General features: G+C 44.9%; 1 protein-coding gene across 4 annotated transcripts in view; it reads right to left on the reverse strand.

Annotated features, from left to right (window-relative positions):
- Positions 1–524: 524 nt before the first annotated feature.
- ATP8A2 (ATPase phospholipid transporting 8A2) overlaps positions 525–16,747 on the reverse strand; it is a 692,754-nt gene continuing 676,531 nt past the window's right edge. For all 4 annotated transcript variants that reach the window (XM_073340296.1, XM_073340286.1, XM_073340306.1 and 1 more), the window contains one exon: positions 525–925. In XM_073340296.1, coding sequence (XP_073196397.1) covers positions 828–925 — 98 coding nt within the window. In that variant the 3' untranslated portion in view covers positions 525–827. The remainder of the gene's footprint in view (positions 926–16,747) is intronic.

The following is a 16,747-nucleotide window of genomic DNA, read 5'->3' on the forward strand; positions in this document are numbered from 1 at the left end:
CATGCCCAGATTTGAAGTTCTCATTCAAGTACAATGCACAAAACTGTTGGAAAGGGGTTGTATATTTTTGGATGTTCCCTGTGCAGAATGCATGCACCTGTCCTGCCATGCAACCTGTAGGAACTGTAGATACTGTCCAGGTGGATAAGTTTTTTAAAGAAAGCTAAGATAAAGCCATAAAGAATCCTGTAAAAAGGTGGTGAAATATTTTATAGACTTAATTGCCATACTGTGTTAATTTGTCATGACCAGGTATGCAAAATGAGCACTTAGCTTTCCCAGCCTACCATATACTGTGTTGTTTTGTTCAATCAAAAAATTTATACCTAATTTGTCCATTTAAAAATTCTATCAGCTAAAGTAAACAGTGACTGTTATAGGGTAAGGCTTACATGCAGCTCTGTGTACTTAATCTATGGGTAACAAAACAGGAAATGTCAATACCCCTATTCCAATTAAGCAAAGGCCAATTTCTCATGGAACATAAATTCTTTACTTTTCTCCCAGAACAATTTATACTGCCGTTTTAAATAGTGGTAAAACATAATGTTTTTAATTTCACACCTCACATAGCACAGTCAAATGCTTCATGACAACATAAACAAAAGTTAGGCAGAGCACTGCAATTGATTTAAAACAATGATTTCCCCACAATGTGTGCTCAAGGTCTGCAGGGGGAATACATAACAAATGTGTTGGCTAAGGCCACAGAAATGAGTGTTCCGGTGTTTTGGCTGCTGCTGCCAACCTTAGTCAAGGATGTGTTAACAGTGGGTGCATTGATCCAAATCTCATTATTCCCACCACCAATCAAGGGAAGAACTGTGTTATTCTACTCCAGCTCTCTGTTTGGTAGTGTCGTAGGATCGAACAACTTGAGACTGAGAAACAACTCCGTGTTCTTCTTGAGAAAATGCATACCCATCTGAAAAAGTGAGAACAAAGGCACAATGGAATCAGTTAAAGATGATAATCACAGTTAGACATTACTATATTACACTACTGGCACTGTGGGGGAAGAGCACTTTGGTTTTACCAGCAAATTAGATTTCTGTGAAGTGTCTCCCCTCTTCTGGAACATGGGCCATGTCACCAACGTGATTAGGACAAGCTGCTGCTAAGTTTTTTAAGTATCCACAAAAAGAACAGGAGTACTTGTGGCACCTTAGAGACCACCAAGTTCCAATGAAGTGAGCTGTAGCCCACGACAGCTCATGCTCAAATAAATTTGTTAGTCTCTAAGGTGCCACAAGTACTCCCTTTCTTTTTGCTAAGTTTTTGTCACTCTTCCCTCCTCTCTAGAGCAGCCCATGCTAACCAGGCGAAAACTCTCTTTTTATGACAACCTCACTAATAATCTACATCTGTACAATGGGGCAAATGATACGGACCTCTTTTGTATGAAAAGCATTATGTCGGAGCTAGATATTAATTACTACTGAGAACAAGACAATGGGTTGATTTCTTGGTGGAGAATCTGTAAGGACATCACAGAAACAGAATTCTCTGGTAAGTACAAATTTGCTTTTCTGCTCAAGTCTCTCATTGTCTGTAATATCATACCTAGCAGAACTTGAGAAACCTAGACTATGTGAGATGCTAAATCCAAGAGGAGACTATGATTAAGGTTACAATTTTTTCACGGAGGTTGTGCAAGTCACAGAATCTGTAACATGACACAGTGGCTGGGAGGTGCAGGGTACCCTCCTCCCCACCCGGAGGGGGCTCCCCCAGAACTCCTGGCTGCCGTGGGGGCCCTCCAGAGCTCCCGGCCACCAAGGGCTGCAGGGGTACCCCAGAGCTCCAAGTGACTGCGGGCAGTGGGGGCCACTGGAGCTCCAAGCTCCCGTGGGCGGTGGGGGCCCCCAGAGCTTGGAGTGGCCCCAGCAGCTGCTGAGCCACTGCAGGCAGTGTGGGGACCCTGCAGCTGAGCTCCACATTTTGTCACAGACATTTTTAGTAAAAGTCATGGACAGGTCAGGGGCGTCCATGAATTTTTCTTTATTGTCCGTGAACTGTCCATGACTTTTACTAAAAATATCCATGACAAAATCCTAGCCTTAACTCTGATTAGTGTTTCCAGAGGACTGCACCCACTACATTACAGCCAGCTGCAACATCTGAAGACGCTCCTTCATCTACCCTAGAGAAATGGATGACTGTGTATATATACACAGGTGACAGCCTGGCAAACCTTATTGATTTTTCTCAGTCAAGAGGTTAATGTATCCTGAGTGGAGCAAGCTTTAATATTCTGGGGTAAGTCTCTGAGATGCATATGCTTTTGGCTAGCACAGAATGGGAATCCTGACATACACATTTTGATTTTTTTTTTAAAATCAGAACTCTCAAGTTCTGTTGAGAAAGAACTTCAGGTCTCTGACAATACCCAGGGGATGCCAAATTATTGATATAGTAAAAGGGAAGGCTCAAGAACTGACTCCTGTGAAACTTGGAACTATTTTAAAACGAGGCTTGTTCCTGTGGAATATTAGGAATGAGAATCGGCAGCACAGGGCAACAATGTCCTTGATACCTAATCAGCCCTGATGCCAGGTGGGGGAGGCTCCAGCTGTGAGCCCCAGACTCCGGCTGTCAATGCCCCATAATGCCCCACTTTGGTTGGTGCAAGTGCTCCTGGTAAGGACGTGCACCACCGGCAAAAGGAGGGTACACAAACAGCTGATTAAATTACTACAGTGGCTGTAGGACAACCTAACTTAAGTCTACCTTATTTTGTAGTGTAAACAAGCCCTAAGTAGTCTCCATTTCTTCTTCGAGTCATGGTCCCCAAATGTATTCCACATGTGGGTGACTGGCAAATGGTATTCTGATTGGAGGAGGGTGTGAGGAAGCTGGTAGCAAAGATGCTTGTAATACTGCCATCACAGAATCATAGAGTATCAGGATTGGAAGGGACCTCAGGAGGTCATCTAGTCCAACCCCCTGGCTCAAAGCAGGACCAATCGCCAACTAAATCATCCCAGCCAGGGCTTTGTCAAGCCTGACCTTAAAAACCTCAAAGGATGGAGATTCCATCACCTCCCTAGGTAACCCATTCCAGTGCTTCACCACCCTCCTAGTGAAAAAGTTTTTCCTAATATCCAACCTAAACCTCCCCCACTGCAACTTACTCCTTGTTCTGTCATCTGGTACCACTGAGAACAGTCTAGACCCATCCACTTTGGAACCCCCTTTCAGGTAGTTGAAAGCAGCTATCAAATCCCCCCTCATTCTTCTCTTCCGCAGACTAAACAATCCCAGTTCCCTCAGCCTATCCTCATAAGTCATGTGTTCCAGTCCCCTAATCTTTTTTGTTATCCTCCGCTGGATGCTTTCCAATTTTTCAACATCCTTCTTGTAGTATGGGGCCCAAAACTGGACGCAGTACTCCAGATGAGGCCTCACCAATGTCGAGTAGAGGGGAACGATCGCGTCCCTTGATCTGCTGGCAATGCCCCTACTTATACAGCCCAAAATGCCAATGGCCTTCTTGGCAACAAGGGCACACTGTTGACTCATATCCAGCTTCTCATCCACTGTAACCCTAGGTCCTTTTCTGCAGAACTGCTTCCAAGCCATAGTCTGTAGCGGTGCATGGGATTCTTCTGTCCTAAGTGCAGGACGCTGCACTTGTCCTTGTTGAACCTCATCAGATTTCTTTTGGCCCAATCCTCTAATTTGTCTAGGGCCCTCTGTTATCCTATCCCTACCCTCCAGCGCATCTACCTCTCCTAATCAAGCAGGTACGGCTTGAGTTAGAACATGTGGAAAGAGCTGCAAGTTGCTGCCCTGCAAATGTCCTGCAGCGGAACATCCAATAAGGATATTGTGGAGGCAGCTTGTGTTTGCGTTGAGTGAGATGTAATGCTCCCAGGCTAAGTTCCCTGTAAGCTGCGTGGCCATGCAGCAGCCTGTTTAGCGTTGTACAGGCGCTCAGGGAACCTGCCTGGGGGCCTGGCAGGGTGCCCCTCCCCCAGCCCCAATGGTGATGTGGCCCGGACCTGTTGCGTCTGGGGTGCTTGGACCTGCTGGAGCAGCACAGCCCAGGCCCAGGTGTGGCTGGAGCAACCCGGTCTGGCGCCAGGCGCAGCTGGAGCACCCATCCCCTGGCCTAGACTGGCTGCGGATGGGGGAGAGGCGCCTATCCTGCAGCTCCAGCCCCAGAGATGCCACGGCTGTGGGGAGAGAGAGCTGCAGGGAGTCCTCTCTCCCTACTGTAGACCCGGAGCACCCTCCTGTACCCGAAACCCCTCATCCCCGGCCCCACCCCAGAGCCCACCCCCAACCGGCGTCCTCACACCCTTGAATCAAAATCCTCTGCCCTAGCCCTGAGCCCCTCATCCCCGGCCCTACCCCAGAGCCTGCACCCCAACCCTGTGTCCCAGCCCTGAACCCCCTCCCACACTCCAAACCCCTCGGCCCCACCCCCATCACATGAATTTTGTTATGTGCACTGATATGAAGGTGATGTGTGGCACATCACCTCCATATTGGTGCACATAACAAAATTCATTCCGCACATGGGTTGGAAAAATTAGAGGGAACACTACCCCCAGGACAGGGAAAGTTTGTTGCCTTAGCAGAAAGATCTTGGGATCAAGCCATATCCTCAGAGAGGATTTCTGAGTGAGTTTTGGGATGCTTAGAATGCTACAAAACAGCAAAGAGTTTCAGAGATGTTCTGAGGGGTTTGGTTGTTTGCAGATAGAACGCCAGGGCACACCTGACAATGAGGGAGTAAAGTCGCTTGTCTTCAGCAGAAGCATGGGGTTTTGAGAAAAATACAGGTAAATGTATTGATGGATTGATGTGAAACTCAGCAACAATCTTGGGGAGGAATTTGGGGTGTAACCTAAAGGAGACCTTCTCTTTGTGAAATACTTGTACTTTGCATGAGGAGGATCTGCCATCATGGCTCCTAGCTTGCTGACCCTTCTGGCTGAAGTGATGGCAACTAAGAACACCACTTTCATGGTCAGATGGATCATCATGGTGCATGCTGTCATAAGTTCGAAGGGCAGACTTGTGGGTATTGACAGAACAAGGTTAAGGTCCCATTGAGGCATAGGGTTAATGCCTGGTGGGAAGGTCCTGATCAAACCCTTCATAAATCGTACACTAGCCAGGTGCGTAATGAGAAGATTATCCCTCCACTGGAGAGAGGAAGGCACCGATGGTGGCTGGGTGTTCCCAGAGTGAACTAAGGGCCAAACCTGAAGGCTTGAAGGAGAGGAGATAATCTAGGATAACTGGAAAGCCCACAGTATCAAGTGAATGTTCGTGGTGACATACCTAGGCCGAAAAGCGCTGCCACTTAGCCAGGTAGCAGGCACTAGTAGAATCTTTTCTACTTTGGTTAAGGATTTCCTGAACGGGGTGGAGCCTGAGCATTCTATTGCCGATGCACATCCAAACACCAGGCCAGGAGGTGGAGTGAACCTGGGTTGAGTTGCTTGATTTTGCCCCTGTCCTGGGTTTGGAGATCCTGATAAGTGGGCATGCAGCCATTGTTAGGAGTTCTGTGAAACAGAACTGACTGGTCCAGTAGCATGCTAGGATGATGATGGCTCTGTTGCAATGGTTCTTCCAAACAATTTGTGGTAGTAGGGAGATGGGAGGAAAGGCATATCTGAGTTGTCCGTTCAGGAGAGCGTCACCCTAGAAATCATAGCCTGTGGCTCCCGTGGAGCAATACATAGGAAGTTTCCTGTTCGTCTGGGATGCAAAGAGGTCCCATAGTGGACTCATGTGTGAATGTGTTGGCTAGAACTGTGTCGTGGATCTCCCATTCAAGGTCTACAGAGAAGCTGCTGCTTAATTTATCTGCCAGGGAGTTATGAACACCTGGGAGATATGCGGCCTGTATTCTAATGTGGTTTCTGATACACTAGTTCCAAAGTCTGACTGCTTCCAGGCAGAGGAGACGAGAGCTCACTCTTCCCTGTTTGTTTATATAGACCACTGTGGTGATATTATCTCCACATGGAGCGAGCGTATGAGGAGAAGGAAGGTCTTGCATGCAAGCCGGACTGCTATCAGTTCCAGTAAGTTCATGGGTAGCCTGGCCTCTCTTGGGGTCCAGGTATCCCAAGCAATGTGGTAGTACAGGTGAGCACTCCCACCCCATAAGGGAGCATCTGTCAAAATGTTGGCCCTTGGAATGGGAGGGCTGAAGGGAATCCCCACCATGACTTTGTTTGGGTTGGACCACCAAGCAAAGGAGGTGAGAACTCTGGTGGGGGAGTCAATGCGATCCATGTTTGGTTTGTAGGTGGAGTGGACCCAAGCTTGGAGACTCCACAAGTGAAGTCTGGCGAATGGTGTCATGCAGGTGCATGCAGCCATTTGTCCTAATAGAGACAGACAACAGCACACCGCAGTTCATCGCCTGCTCCACCAGGAACTTTTTTAGTTAGAGCTCTTGGGCCTTTCTAGTTCTGGGAAAGAAGGATCGACAGATACTGCACTTTGCAGAGAGATGTGCCTCACTCAGACAGTACAGGGACCATGGATGCTCATCTCTGATGGAGAAGGAGCAAGGGCAGGAGTTGCAATTCTTGAACCCTGGGACTCTGGGCATAGTCCCGGGGCCAGAGAGGATTTCCCTTGACTGTGGGGACACACACACGACTATTCTATACTAATTATATACTATACTAACTATAACTACTACGCTAAGATATACAACTATTTACAAAGATTTTACTTTACACGTTATGCATGGATTGAAGAAGGACATGATTCTGACTCAGGCCATATGGCAGTAAGAAGGAACTGGAGAGGCATCAACCCGCACTGCCTCTTATACCCTCGGTCAGGAATATGAGGGAGGCTACTGTGCATGTACGGGTCAACAGACATGGTTCTGAAGAATTTCTGGACCCAGGTGCATGGCATGCATGCACATCCGCATGTGGAATCCATATAAGGACCATCACTTGAAGAAGAACTTAATACTCATACTCTAAGGAACAATGGGAGAAGGAGTTCTAAGTACTGTAATATGACCTGAAAGTTGATGGGCACTTGGACTTGAGGAGAGTCCCGTTTAACTTTCTCAGAGAGCCTGAAAACTCTCAGGGAGTCCTGTTCCTAAATCAGGCCTTAAAGTGAAACTTGGCTGGAGCACCGTGTAGAATGGCCCCTCTGATAGATGACCTGGTGCTACTGGCATATCTGTTGAGAAGGAAAATAGCCTCATTGTGCTGGGGAGAAAATGCTTTTCATTGTGAAGATCCTTAAGAGCTTGATTCAGTGACTTGCTGGAGAGCTTATTGCCAATGTGAGCTGCTTGGAAGCAGGAGACAGAAGCTGGTGGGAATAGTGGAGTTTGGAATGGGGGAAGAAAAGCTCATCCTCTGAATTAGCCTCTTTAAGGGCCCATCTCAACAATTAAATGAGTTCAGGGTTGAGACTGGACGCTCAAGGTTCCGGGCTCTCATAAGAACAGCCATGCTGGGAAAGATCAATTGTCCGTGTAGCCCTGTATCCTCTCTCTGACAATGGCCAATGCTAGATGCTTCTGAGTGAATGAACGGATCAGGGCAATTCTGAGTGATCCACCCGTCATCCAGTCCCGGCTTCTGGCAGCTAGAGTTTATGGATGACCCAAGCAGGCGGCTACATCCCTGACCATTTTAGCTAATAGCCATTGATGAACCTGTCCTCCCTAACCCTATATAATTCTTTTTTTTGAACCCTATTATACTTTTGGCCTCATGACAACAAGTTCCACAGGTCTACTGTGCATTGTGTGAAAAAGTACTTCCTCTTGTATGTTTTAAACCTGCTGACTATTAATTTCATCAGGTACCCCCTATTTTTTATGTGAAGGCGGAAATAATGCTTCCTTATTCACTTTCTCCACACCAGTCATGATTTTATAAATTCCTGTCATATCTCACCTTTGTCATCTCTTTTCTAAGATGAACACTCCCAGTCTTTTTAATCTCTCTTCGCATGGAAGTTGTTCCAGACCCTTAATCATTTTTGTTGCCCTTCTTTGAACCTTTTCCAGGTCCACTATATCCTTTTTGAGATGGGGTGACCAGACGCTAGCAGACATATTTATTCCAGAATTTGTTTTTTTTAAATTTGAATTACACTTGAGAATAGACCTCTTCCCATTGGGGTACTTCCAGGATCCTGTGCAACTCAGATCCAGTATGATAACATAGCTGTCATAAATATAAAGGGAAGGGTAAACCCCTTTGAAATCCCTCCTGGCCAGAGGAAAAATCCTCTCACCTGTAAAGGGTTAAGAAGCTAAAGGTAACCTCGCTGGCACCTGACCAAAATGACCAATTTGGAGACAAGATACTTTCAAAAGCTGGGAGGAGGGAGAGAAACAAAGGGTCTCTGTGTCTGTCTATAGTCTGTCTTTGTTGGGGATAGACCAGGAATGGAGTCTTAGAACTTTAGTAAATAATCTAGCTAGGTATGTGTTAGATTATGATTTCTTTAAATGGCTGAGAAAAGAATTGTGCTGAATAGAATGACTATTTTTGTCTGTGTGTCTTTTTTGTAACTTAAGGTTTTGCCTAGAGGGATTCTCTATGTTTTGAATCTAATTACCCTGTAAGGTATCTACCATCCTGATTTTACAGGGGTGATTCCTTTACTTCTATTTACTTCTATTTCTATTAAAAGTCTTCTTGTGAGAAAACTGAATGCTTTTTTCATTGTTCTCAGGTCCAAGGGTTTAGGTCTGTGGTCACCTATGCAAATTGGTGAGGATTTTTACCAAACCTTTCCCAGGAAGTGGGGTGCAAGGGTTGGGAGGATTTTGGGGGGTAACACGTGTCCAAACTACGTTTCCCAATAAACCCAGTTAGAGTTTGGTGGTGGCAGTGGATATCCCAAGGACAAAGGATAAAATTAATTTGTACCTTGGGGAAGTTTTAACCTAAGCTGGTAAAAGTAAGCTTAGGAGGTTTTCATGCAGGTCCCCACATCTGTACCCTAGAGTTCAGAGTGGGGGAGGAACCTTGACAATAGTTCACTGTGTTTTAACATAAGCACGGTTACATGCTAACGACATGGTATACAGAAATACAGGGTGGACTTCCCTGTCTGTAACTGAAGGTGCACAGACTAATTTACAAAGTTTAAGAAGTCTTTTAGCAAAGAACACATTCACACTGGATGCTAGCAAGGAAAGAAGATTTATGAAACATTCTTACAAGGGTGAATTCACACTTGCAAACAAATGCTTTAAGTGTGCTTGTTCTACTCTAAGGGCCAGAATCCTGCAATCTTCAGGGAACAATCTCAATGAACGTCAGCTTGGATAAAGACTGCAAGATTGGCCTTAAATAACTGAAGGCAGTAGCCCATATGCTACCCCAAATTAGGGCAGCTTTGCATTGTGCCCTGGAGCTATCTTCACTGACTGCAGGATTACCCCATACAGCAAGATCCTCAGGTGGTATCCAGCTGCCATAGCTACTACCAAACTCCTTCACACCCCAGGCAATTACCCACAGACAATTATCTGTCATTACCCTAGGACTATTTAAATGACATTGAACAGAGCTTCTAGTTAATTTTCAATACTTGACTTTTTAAGATGCATTTTAATACTGGAACCAACGGCAACGAAGTCCTATCCTGCTGCAAAGTCAGACAAATTACAACAAAAGAGATGCCTGGTTAAACTGTTTCATGCAAACTGGTTAATGACTGTGGGACATACCTTGCCTTGGGAACTTCTTTTATTGTGTTTAAGAGAACCAAGGTTCGTGGGGCCCTTGATCCACACAGGGATCACTCCTTGGCATGTCCTTTCTGTGGGCAGATCACGGGCAGGGCATCTCCCCTAGTGTCGCTGATACAAACATATTGGTGACATCTACATTACTTTTATCTACATTACACTTTTGGTATGAGTAGCTAGACGCCACAATGAGAAGCAGGCTTCATTCACACTGTGGTGTGTAGCTACATGTCAGTGAAAAGCTCTGGCAGTGGGAGGCAGAGGGGAAAGGCTGAGCTGGGTCACAGAGCCTGGGCTCCAGCCTGAGCCCGAATGTCCCTACTCTACTTGCGCTACATTGATGACATCTTCATCATCTGGACCCATGGAAAAGAAGCCCTTAAGAAATTCCACCGTGATTTCAACAATTTCCATCTCACCATCAACCTCAGCCTGGACCAGTCCACACAAGAGATCCACTTCTGGGTCACTACAGTGCTAATAAGTGATGGTCACATAAACACCACCTTATACCGGAAACCTACTGATCGCTATTCCTACCTACATGCCTCCAGCTTTCAACCAGACCACACCACACGATCCATCGTCTACAGCCAAGCTCTACGATACAACCGCATTTGCTCCAACCCCTCAGACAGAGACAAGCACCTATAAGATCTCTATCAAGCGTTCTTACAACTACAATACCCACCTGCTGAAGAGAAGAAACAGACTGACAGAGCCAGAAGAGTACCCAGAAGTCACCTACTACAGGACAGGCCCAACAAAGAAAATAACAGAACGCCACTAGCCATCACCTTCAGCCCCCAACTAAAACCTCTCCAACACATCATTAAGGATCTACAACCTATCCTGAAGGATGACCCATCACTCTCACAGATCTTGGGAGACAGGCCAGTCCTGGCTTACAGACAGACCCCCAGCCTGAAGCAAATACTCACCAGCAACCACACATCACATAACAGAACCACTAACCCAGGAACCTATCCTTGCAACAAAGCCTGTTGCCAACTGTGTCCACATATCTATTCAGGGGACACCATCATAGGGCCTAATCATACCAGCCACACTATCAGAGGCTCGTTCACCTGCACATCTACCAATGTGATATATACCATCATGTGCCAGCAATGCCCCCCTGCCATGTACATTGGCCAGACTGGACAGTCTCTACGTAAAAGAATAAATGGACACAAATCAGACGTCAAGAATTATAACATTCAAAAACCAGTCGGAGAAGACTTCAATCTCTTTGGTCACTCGATTACAGGCCTAAAAGTTGCAATTCTTCAACAAAAAAACTTCAAAAACAGACTCCAATGAGAGACAGCTGAATTGGAATTAATTTGCAAACTGGATACAATTAATTTAGGCTTAAATAAAGACTGGGAGTGGATGGGTCATTACACAAAGTAAAATTATTTCCCCATGTTTATTCCCCCCCACCCCGCACTGTTCCTCAGACATTCGTGTCTACTGCTGGAAATGGCCCACCTTGATTATCGCTACAAAAGGTTTCCCCCCCCCCCCACTCTCCCGTTACAGTGTGTATGGTAACACCCATTGTTTCATGTTCTCTATGTATATAAATCTCCCCATTGTATTTTCCACTGAATGCATCCGATGAAGTGGGCTGTAGCTCATGAAAGCTTATGCTCAAATAAATTTGTTAGTCTCTAAGATGCCACAACTACTCCTTTTCTTACTGCAGTTAAACAGTCCGATAGCCTGAGTCCCATGAGTCCAAGTCAGCTGACATGGGCCAGCTGTGGGTGTTTAATTGCAGTGTAGATATACCCTAGGAAGAGGCATCGATTGGGTGAATGGAGAGCCATGCAGGGTATGTATACACGCACACCCTTCAGGCATGTCTTCACTCACCTAACCCGTGCCGCATCAGCTGCACTGCTGTTTATACCTGTGCTGGGGGGAAGTGAGGGGCTACATGGATATGCACATATCCGAAAGAAGCATGCAGTGAAGATGCACTTATTCTCTCCACTCAGCCTGGGCTCAACATTTGACAGTTTATTTTACTTTTACTGTTGATCTCAATAAGAGATGGTTATTTCACACTATGCAGTTCTTTAATCAACTCATTAAAGCTGTTCAGGCAGCTAATTATGCCTCTAGCAGAATCAGAATGTGATTAAATGCTGTTGATTCTCCTAGACCTGGCTAACTGGGTCTTTCCACTATTTCCAGACACCACCCAAAACAATGAAATTTCCATGGCCCTGTTACAATGGGACCTTTCGAAAGTCTGAACTTCTCCCAGCTCTGGTTTTTAAAACCACACCTCTCATTCTGCATCGGGAACAAGGCCCCCATTGTTCAGATCTTTTCCAGCAGACCTAGCAGAGAGAGTGCTTCTCTGGAATTTTCAGTGCAGAATCTAGTCTCTACTGTTTCAGAAGTAAGACCCATTATATTCCGCATTCTGAGACTTTCAACTATTTGAGACTTTAAGTCAGAAGGATTTTAAAATATCTGATGGCTTGGTTCATTTGGTAGGAAGAGGGGTCACATTCTAATCAAATATAAGGTTTCACAGATTCCGCATATTATCAGGCTACCTATTGAATTTTAAACACATCTTGTTTGTTAGCTTTCACGTTCTGCTGTGAGGAGATCAGAATCTTGTCTCCCATTACTAGGTTTCTAGTTTAACAGTACGTTTTTCAGTATACTCAGCTGATTATTTTGTTCTATACAATGCTGTATTAGAGACATAAAGAACCGTAGTCCACATATAGGCCCCAAACCTGTACACCTGGATGTAGGGGATCCACCCACACACTGCAGCTTGCAGAATCAGAGCCTGAGGACATCCTGAACAATCTGTTTATTTCAGGAAATCCGTTACGGAAGTTCATGCATTGTTAGGTATTTAAGGGATTTTCTTTAGCGATCATCTCTCCTCATGCTCTCTTATTTGACAGTTGAGCTCAGGTCCATTGGGAAAGCACATTTGTGCTGAGAGTTCATGAATTTGTTTGGCTCATGACTGGGGGCAGATCAGCTTTCAGCAGAAACTTATCAACTCTGGAACTTGCTTCCATGCCTTGGGGCGACATACCCCAATAGCGCAGACCTTCAGAGAATGTGACAAAGTCTATCTCCAATTACTATTAAAGACCAGTAATGTCTTGTCAATGGACAAATTTCACACAACTCTTTGGGTTTGTCAACTCTGGGAAAGTGAGTAGTGTCTATATGATGTTAACTAGTGCATTTTAATTAACACATACTAAAAGACCCCTCATTTTCCCAGTTCTGACAAATGATATTTTAAAAAGGACCCAAGAGGAAAAAATATGACGAACGTTCAGGTTTCTGTTTGGTTTCTCTAGAAATCAAAGTATTCACATTCAGGAAGCTTGGGACCAGATCTAACATCATTAAGCCAAACTTCCTCTTGCTATTCCTTTTCTTTTTAAGTAAATGTTAAAAGATCCCAACATCTTCATATTCAACAAATATCACAACAGCCATATTTGCTGTATGGAATTTGGCCAGAAAAAGTACGGAAGCCTTGATACCCAAAGAAAGAAGGTAATGGATTAATAATAATAAAAAAATCCCACGAAGTAACCTGATGGTTTTTCAGATCAACATGCACCCAGAGGAAAGTAGCAAGAAGGCAGCCTCTTTTAGGACACAATAAATGGCAGGACTAGAGCCTTCAGCATGAACACATTATAGTTATTTCTTATTCTCCAATCCCTATGTTGTGACACCAACTTGAAATGACAGGTGCTGTTTCTCTATTGATTAACAAGGTGTAAAATGTATTCTCTGTGTTAAGACTTACTCAATACAGTTACCTTACACTGTCAAAGGAAGGGGTGATTTCCTCTGCCAGCATAGGAAATCTGGGCCAAATTCTATAATCCCTAGTCAGGCACAGCTCCTCTGGATTTCAGTGGGAGTTCTGCGGAGGGAAGGATTAAGGAGTGCAGGATTCAGCCCGCTGTTTTTAAGTACGTAGTAGGTCAAATGACAGCCCAGTGCTGACAGGAGGCTGACAACGAGCGTTTTGAATTATGTCAGCCACTATACTTGTGGGATCATATGGAATAATCCAGGTGGCATCCAGGGGCTGAGGGGACAATTGTTCAGTGGATTCCTGGAGCATGTGGGGAATGCCATCTAGGTAACACTGCTCTCCTTTTTGTCTCTAGAAACCTTTTTTGTGGGGATTCTGAGGGAGCTGGGGATCCAGGCCGGGGAGGGGAGTAGCCTGGAACTGGGGAGTAGAGCTGCTTTTTGCAGCTGTGGGGCCTCCATCTGTTCTTGGGTAACTGGCCAGGAGAGAAGTCCTCCATACTGTTGTCAAAGCAACAAGAGAGCTGTGCTAACATGGGGTCAGAAGAGGGCCAGAGGAGGCAGGGGCCAGAGTGGGTGGAGGTTCAGGAGCCCCATGGCAAAAGCCCTGTTACCAACAGATTCCCTGGTATCCATGCGTTTTAGGAGCCAAACTACTTCTCCTTCCATGAAAAGGCAAATTCCTCTACACACACTTGAAGGAATGATGATAAGCAACATGTGTGAGAGGAACCTTGCAGCATTTCCTGCTCTCTCTCAGAGCTATTCCCACTTGTGGGCCAATCTCCCCTCTTAATTAGGGGGACTTGATGCTTTTCCTATTGCTGGGATTTTAGAAAGCAGATGGGAATGGGAAATCTATTCGCAGACGTTATGCTGAGCTAACCAGCACTGATTTCATACAGGTGTCTCAGACAGGAACTGCACCAGCTCCTAGAGGCTAATGCCGTAATCACTGCACCATCTATTCATTTCCACTAAAACTTTTTGGGCTGCAGAAATGTTCAGCATGTAAGCTTGACAAAAGGTACAAAGCTCTTCTACTAAAAGCCACAGGATAATGAAATTCTAACTGGCATTGGCATCAAAATCTGAAACTCAGTGGAAAATCTTTGTTCATTTTCATAAATCTTTCAGAAAGCCATGCCAGTCAGAAAAGAACAATGTGAACCTTGAGAGCCCAGTTAAACTATAGAACATTTCTGGCATTTCATCTGACACTCTCAATTCATGAACACAAAACCATGGTCATAAACAAATTAAAATGGCTGTTAGGGTCTAAAACTTCCAAGCTTCCTCCCCCCATCCCTGAGGCCATTAGAAGTAGCCCAAAATCCATTGTTTTTGTGTGTGTTGTCCTAGAACTAATGTCATTCCCATGTGCTTTGAGATCAAAGGTTTTTAATGCAATTTTATAGCAGCGAATCTTGGAACAGTATTTGCCCCCCTCCTCCCCAAGTTACAATATTGATTCTGGGTTATTTTATGATGTCTGATGGGAAACTACCCTTATTCTCCCCCTCCCATTAACAGGGCAATGGGTTTGTCTCAGCCTTGTCAACCAGAACAAAATTAATGATCTTTGCTGTGTTAAATGCAAGTGTCCTGGCCTGAACTGAAGTCACATGATCAAGTTTTGGGATAGGCTGAACTCTTTGGGTGGGAACTTGGAAGCTCAGTGGAATCACAATGGCTCTAGAGAGCCAGAGGGTGTGATTCAAAATACATATTTACTATGACAAAACTACTGCTTTAGCCACCAGCTGCTTCTTTTGACACTTTTAAATATTTATACAACATTTGTTCAATTTAGATCCGTGAAACCAACGCATATGTTCATATGGCCCCGCACATATAGCAGCTGTGCAATGTTTGAAAACAATGTTTGACAAGGGATGACAGAAATTTTAGAGAATCATGGATCTGCCATAAAAGCCTCTTTTAGTCTTAACAACTTCACAATGAAAATTTACATTCATGTGAAAAACAGACATGCAATTGGAACTTGTCCTATCTGGACTGACTCATTTTGCACTTAATCATTTGTATTTATGGGGAGCCAGTTAACTGAATCAAAGTTTATTTTGATATCTTATTCTTGTTTCCCAAAGCTTATCAGCCTATTAAAAACACAAAGATGCATTCTACAAATTGTGAGCATGTGGTTCAGATTTGACGGGTAACACAAGCATGCTGGTTTTCTGCACTGTCTGCAGGTTGGTTCGTAGGTTTTTCTAGCAGGTTTTCCTGATTCTATTTTACAGGCTTGTTCTGCCAGTCATCTCCTCTGGAATTGCTTCAAAGTGTCTCCATAGTGCATGAAAGAGAGAGATAAAACCAGCACCCTTTACCTCTGGACACAAAGGAACAAATCCTGGAAGCAGAGCACAGCCAAGCTGACCTTTTCTGTGGGGGTGAAGGAGAAATTGAATCCCTTCTTTCCAGACTTCACAATGGCAGTGGAGCTGGTCTGCAGAAGTTACTGCACAGTCAAGGCTGCTCTAGCCCCTGCAGCCAGTGCACTCTCCCCTCTTTGGAGGAGAATGACCCAGTGGATCTGAACAGTAATGGATCTACCAGCCTTACTCCTGTCCTGCCCTGAATCCCTCCTGAGCATCTGCAGGGGATCTCTGCACCCCATGTATGGGATTCTTAAATCCTACCCTATTTCTGTAGCAGAAACACACCAGTTCTTCTGGGTCAGGGTCCTCTGAGCAGTTATGATTCTGCTAAAGAAATGGGCACAGAGAAGAGATGAAATTTGGCTGTACCCCACCTGCTGAAATCCTGACATGATACAGATCTCACCTTCAAAAACTCTCATTGTGTTAAATGGATGATATGGAGTCAAATCCTTTTGTCTTAGCACTATCCTGCAACCAGCACCATTGCAGTTGATGGGGCTATTTCCCTTAGTAAGATGAGCATGTTATTCATCAAAAATCTGACTGCAAAAGACAATCCACCCCAATAGCAGGTCAAAAAAAATTTCTTAACTCTTACTAGCTCATGGTTCCCTGGGGGTTCTGGTCTGTGGAGTTCTCACATTCTATTTTAATGCTGGGGAAGCCCTGATGAAAATCCAGAAGTCGCAAGTAGAGATGCCAAGGACACAGGGCCTGTCTCATGGCCCTGTGCAGTGGGATAAACTGATGACCTCAGATGCAGTGTGAGACACATTGATCCTTTCTTTTAGCAGCA

Source organism: Lepidochelys kempii, chromosome 1 (genome assembly GCF_965140265.1).
Source record: "Lepidochelys kempii isolate rLepKem1 chromosome 1, rLepKem1.hap2, whole genome shotgun sequence".
Lineage (NCBI taxonomy): Eukaryota > Metazoa > Chordata > Testudines > Cheloniidae > Lepidochelys > Lepidochelys kempii.